The following is a 6,334-nucleotide window of genomic DNA, read 5'->3' as shown; positions in this document are numbered from 1 at the left end:
TGTATGCCAGCTATCATTTGAAAATCGAATAGCTAATATCGCTCCTGAACTCCTGACATAATATGATACGAATGACAACACCTTTATTTAAATATACAAAAACGAGATGTGAATGTAACATGATTTTAAAGCGTCTTTTTAACAAAGATAAAAATAGACAAAAATCACCATAAAATTTATGAAATTACGCGTTTGTGTAACAGGTAATGCCATAGGTAATGAACAATCTATAAATAATTTAAATACAAATTGGCGAATACACTGACTGTCGGATAGGTAATCAATATAAAAAAGAAACTATCAAATATATTGTTACAAATAGAAACTGCTAAAAATAACGTTTACGTGTTAAAAATCGGTGTATTTACCAATTTCATTTAGATTACTCGCACAAAAAATTAATACGTATTTTAAAATACATACATAATAAATAAAGAACATAGCTATTAAGGACATAAGTCTGAAAAGGGTAGTTAATGTAACAAAAAATAAATTAAACAGTATACGTTATCTTGATAAAAGAGGCGAAAATTCCCCTCTACGTATTTTTAAACATTTTTTTCATAAAACATTTAAGTCTAAAAACTCTGAATATACAACAAAATATAAAAAAAACGATTGTCAAGATCGTTAGATCTTTACTTTGCATTGAAATATCATTCCAATGTTGCAAAAAAAATCAAAACAATTACTTAATACTTTTATGACACAGTCACTACTTTTTTGTTGACGTAAAGTTAATGCTATGTAAATCAGGACTATTCAATAAAATCCGCCATAAAATGTAAATTATCAACATTGAATTCAACGTCAAATACTTTTTGGACATATTTAGCGTTTTTAAAGGACCCGCCTTCTATTACTACATTTTATATTTTTCATCTTGCTGCTGCTGTAAAAACATCTTGGCAGGTGGTATTTCCAAATCGTGATTATCTAAACAGTGCCTTTTTAGTTCAGCATACTTTCTGAACTTTCGGCTACAAATGCCACAATCAATTTTCACTTTTCTAACATTATGAATGTACCATTCGTGGTCCCACTTTTCTTTTAAAGTTTTGTAATAAGCCTGGCAAAAATTGCAGCGGAACCGTGTCCCTGCGGCCTTGTTGTGTGTGCTTTTGATATGCTTGTTTAACATAGACTCGAAATGAAACGTTTTGTCACAGTAGCGACACGGCAACGGAGTATTCTCCTTATGATACTGCATGTGTTTTGTAAGCATCTTTTTAGAATTAAACTTCCTCAGACATAGATCACATTGGTAGTACGCGGAGCCATGAATTTTCTTGTGTTTCGAGAAATTGCTGGAATCACTAAACGATTTGTTGCAGAATGTGCATTGATACAAAGTTAATTTTGCGTGCTCGCGCAAATGAGCCTTGTATTTATCTACCTTAGTGAAGGATTGTATTTGGCACACCTCGCATTGTATGTTGAGAGTGCCATCTTTGCTGACCGGGTTCTTCGCAAGGGTACTCTTGATGACGTGCTCGATCAGGTGTCTTTTCAGGTCTCCAATTCGAGTGAAGGTTTTTGAACAAACATCGCAACTCTGAAAAATGTAAAAATATTTTTTTTTATTTGCTTAAATTTAATATATAATCCCATATAAATTATTTAAGATATCTAAGTAGACTTAAATAATACAATATCATCAAATAGATTAACCAACCTTTTTAAATCTCTTATTTTGTCTTCCCTTCCTAGCATTAAGTAAAAAAACCTTATTAGACATCACTTTAGCAAGAACATCATTTGCGTTTTTTATATCGATTTCAATCGAGTCATTTCCATCGACATCCATCGGTAATTCGTAAATATTTCCGGAATCGGAATCATTCTCTATATCAGAGACACCATCGTCAAGAAAAAACGATTCAGAATTCTCGGTACTTTCCCGCCAAATGTGACATTCTTCGTGTTTTTGCAAATCTGTTTGGTTATTTGTTGTGAAATCACAGTCATCACATTTTTGACTTGGATGTGTTTTGCTAACGTGTGTTCTTAACTCTGCGAGTTTGTTAAATGATTTCGTACAATTAGGACATGGATATTTTCGCATGTGTATCTTACGGTGAGTACGCAAACTAAATTTAGATGCGAAAACTTTGTTGCACTTTTCGCACTCGAGGTCAGGGTCGCCGTGGCCGCGGTTGTGTAGATCAAACTTCTCTTGCGACTTCAACTTCTTCCCGCACTGGGCACAGATGAAAACCTTTATATCGTCGCTTACTGATCCCCGATGTCTTTTCCGATCATGTGATACAACCATATGTTGCTTAAATGCTGTTATTTGATCAAATATTTTCTCGCATTTTTCACACTGATATTTCTTATGATTGTTGTTACTGCTTTCTGAAAATAAATAAAAAAAATGTTATCAATTTAAACAATTCATATTTGACATTTATACTCAACAATATACATTTATAAATTAATGTTTTAGACAGAAATATGTTACAGATGTTAAAAGATATTCTATAATTATACACTGCTGTAAAGTATTTTTTTTATTTATTTAATAATTTATCTTTTTAATACCAAATGTGTACAGTTTATTTGATCAAATATTCCAAGAAATACTTTATGTTCTGGTTACTTATCCTACATTCTAATACATATTAGTTTTAATTTTGTTGTGTGTATTTTTGTTTTAAAAGAAAATAAAACATACAAAAATGTTAACACAATAAATGTACATATATATTAATGTTTTAAATAATATTCACTTATTAGTTAATTATAAGGTTTTCTTACCAACATCAATAATTGTAGAAACATCATCCGAGTTGCACATCAAAGATGGATCATTGACTGCTATCTTCTGGATAGTCTGACCACACTCAGGGCCCATAAATATTATAGTCTTCTGCGGTTTGGATGGAATTTGTATACCATTTGACATTAACTGCTTTAGTGCATTATTATCACTTTGAAGACCTAAGTCGATGGACTCGGTTAAAACTGGAGGCTCTTTCTCACATGTTATCTCTTCAAGCAGTAGACCGCATTCTTCTAATTCATCACCATCAAACAAATGAGTCAGATCTGTGGTATTGTTTTGGTTTACTAATGTTTCAAAACCATATTCCTCAGAAGAAGCATAATGTATAGTTTCAGGATAACTGTATACATTCTGGGTTATGTATGTATTATGTTGCTGAACGGTGACATGGTTGGCTTGATGGTTGTATACAAATTGTGGTGGGAGACCATTTGTGGTATAATTGTTATAAATGTATGGACTCCTAGCTGGATCTATCCATACATTGGATGGATAAGTAGATTGTATGGCTACATCTTGAACTGATTTTGTATCTTCAATATTTATGAATTCTAGTCCTTGTGTTGACTTATCTGGGGTGTTGTATTCTTTATCTGTGAATTTTATATGACAGCAGCCCGTGTATATGCAAATTGGTTCACCTTTAGTGTTGGGTGATGTGATGGTAATGTCTAAAATGATGTCATCAAGCAGTGCAGCGTTGTGGTGCAGTTTTACACACTCCTTTGGTATCAACAAAATAGGGTATACAATCTCCATTTTGAATTACCGCCGTCGAGTTATTTTATGTAATTAATCGCGTCTTTATGTTGAACGAAAGCAATACAAAAGAAGATCGAACACATATCTTCCCGATATTTAAATGAACGGTTTGAAAATAACAACTGTTTTAGACAATTCGATATTTGAAAATGTCGCAAGAGAAAATTTGAAAACGTTAGAGGAGGGTATCTTTGTAACGTCATATTGTTTGAATTTATTTATTTTCGAAGCTACCCTCCTTTTACTGAAAATAAAAATTGTCGTTATATAAACATGAAATGACGTTTTAAAATTATGTTACACATATTTTTAAAGTGGAGAGTAAGAGTTTTTCAAAATAACTGTTAATTTTTTTAGCACGTAATTTTACGTAACGACAATTAGTCATACTTATACAAAACAACTTACATTTTCAGATTCTTGAGATATCAAAGAAAACCTAACTAAAATTAAATTAGAAAAATTATGCGATTTTTTTAAGTTTTTCATTTTGACCCTAATATTTACAATAATTTTTCAGGATTAACTTACGTAAAAATTAATTTGACTTTTACAATGTTATACATAGAAATGAAAAACGTATCCGAACGTAATAAAAGTTTGAAAATCATAAATATTTAAATGAATGAGGGTAGAAAAATCTAAATTTTCAGCGCCAAAGTAAAAAAGTAAGTTCGAATTTTGTGTTTATGGAATTAATCTTCAAAAGGTATACAAATTTATATTTAAAAAATTTAAATATAGTATTTTCAGTCAACTTTAAAATAAATTGCGCAATAATTGTGTTAAAATTTTTAGATAACTTCAAGTTATTAAGTTTTGTTTTGTGTACGAGCCAGTTTGTGTTAATACTAATATTATAAAGGGAAAGATTCGTATTTCTGTATATATTGAAATAACTCAAAAACGACTGTGCTGATTTCAAAAATTCTTTTACCATTAAAGAGCTACGTTATCAGTGAGTAACATAGGCTATATTTTTAATTGCACGCGGGCGAAGTCGCGGGCACCAGCTAGTTACTAATATAAGTTACTAGTATAAAGTGAAATATTACATTTAATTGCGTAAGTTAACGTAAACAATGGTTTTATCTATATAGTGAATTAACACAAAAATGTCAATAAATAAACGAAAGATTTGCACCAAGTCCTTGTCAAATGGAAAACCGCAAACCTAAGTTACGTGATTAATATTTATTATTCTTAAAATGCATTTTAAATTATCCCGTACATAGTATAAACCGCTTTATGTTGACGGGGTTACACGAACAAAACAAAACAAACTAATTCCTAACTTTAGTACATTTGAATCGTGTGGTTTAGTAAACTGAGAAACTTCAAAGCCCCGAGCCGTTCTAAGGAAATCTATTGTGTATAGTTTTACAACTAGTGTTCAAATATTACATTAAAATGTTATAAATTGAAATTGTGATGAATTAATTGTAAAATTCTGCAAAACTGTTTCGTTATAGGTCAAAATACGATAATAATATGCACGTAAACGTTTGAAAAGTTTCTTTTTTCATTCCATATGGACATTATAAAGATTATCTTGATTGCTTCTTATTCACATAAAGTACAAAAACTAGAGGCAGTGAGTACCGTTACAACAGAGAGGGGAACCTCTTTAAATTTGATTGGTGCTTCTAGGAGACCGCAGTCAACCTAGTACGCCGCCATTGAAAGTTTGGAAATGATTATTCGACATATTCTCATATGCTTTATTAGTATTTCCTATATTATTTGTCGATAAAGATAGTGTTTTGTTTTCTTTTAAAAAGCCATTGAACTAAGTATTTATATTCAGTTGACTATTCAACTGAGTTCAAGGACTGATTTGTTTTGATCAAAAATACAATTATTTTTATATCTACACAAAACAATTAGTAGCAATGTCACAAGTCGCATCAATTACAATTGTATTAATCCATTGATAACAATTCAAGATAAACGTACAAATAATTAGTTTTTAATAGTTCTGTTCAATAACATGAAATTTATCCCAATGGGTAATGGGACTCGATATTTTGTCGTATTTTTAACCCGAGTTTCATGTTGAACTTAATCTCGTAGGACTCTTAAGATACTGTTAAGTCAGACTCCTCTAGGCTAGAATCCATTTTCCGGTTTCTTGGAGATCCCGGAACCTTCGACTATCTCACTTGAGTCACCGAGCTGGTTTTAGTGGGTCAAATCCTCCATAACCCTTCCCCCCAGAGGGCAAGGGATCTGTGGAAGATTTCCTCACCGACACTATAAAAACGGCTACAATTCAGTTAGTCGCAAAAAACGTTCTCACTAAGCTATTTTACTTCGAAAAAAGTTTATAAAATTATGAATAGCAGGATTAAAAGGATTATCAGATTTAAGCAAACAAATTCGCACATTGACTTAATCGAGTTGTAGATATTTTTATCAGTCGGAGACAACAAATGATTTAAAAAAAAATCAATTTGTTTATGGATGATTCAGACCATATTGCATTATCAATTAATACCCAAAATAATGCATTCAATATAAATAAGATTTAATTTTTTAAATTAGTATCATAGATTTGTCAGGCCTTAGCAATAATGGTTGTCCTTTTTGTGGTTATAACTCTCGTTAATTTTGCAATCAGTGCCAATGGTATGTTTTTAATATTACCGTTTTAATTTCGCGATGTTACCAGTAAATTAAATGTATAACAGAAAGCTCCTTACCAATATACTTAGACGTATATTTTATATTTAGTAACATTTTAGGCCATCCAGTAGACCGTAATGAAAGTCGAGCGTTTGGGGG

The 6,334-nt window shown here is 31.2% G+C and overlaps 1 protein-coding gene across 1 annotated transcript; it reads right to left on the bottom strand.

Annotated features, from left to right (window-relative positions):
* Positions 1–862: 862 nt before the first annotated feature.
* On the bottom strand, positions 863–3,746 carry LOC106101439 (zinc finger protein 99-like). Its single transcript, XM_013280676.1, has 4 exons — positions 2,761–3,746; positions 2,052–2,358; positions 1,676–1,952; positions 863–1,555 (listed from the first exon to the last, which is right to left on the bottom strand). The coding sequence occupies exons 1-4, from the start codon at positions 3,545–3,547 to the stop codon at positions 863–865; spliced, it is 2,064 nt and encodes a 687-aa protein (XP_013136130.1). The 5' UTR covers positions 3,548–3,746.
* Positions 3,747–6,334: the final 2,588 nt, after the last annotated feature.

The sequence above is a fragment of the Papilio polytes genome, unplaced genomic scaffold (assembly GCF_000836215.1).
Source record: "Papilio polytes unplaced genomic scaffold, Ppol_1.0 DF823980.1, whole genome shotgun sequence".
Taxonomy (NCBI): domain Eukaryota; kingdom Metazoa; phylum Arthropoda; class Insecta; order Lepidoptera; family Papilionidae; genus Papilio; species Papilio polytes.
Note: the sequence above shows the minus strand (reverse complement) of the source record. Positions and strands in the feature narration are given on the sequence as shown.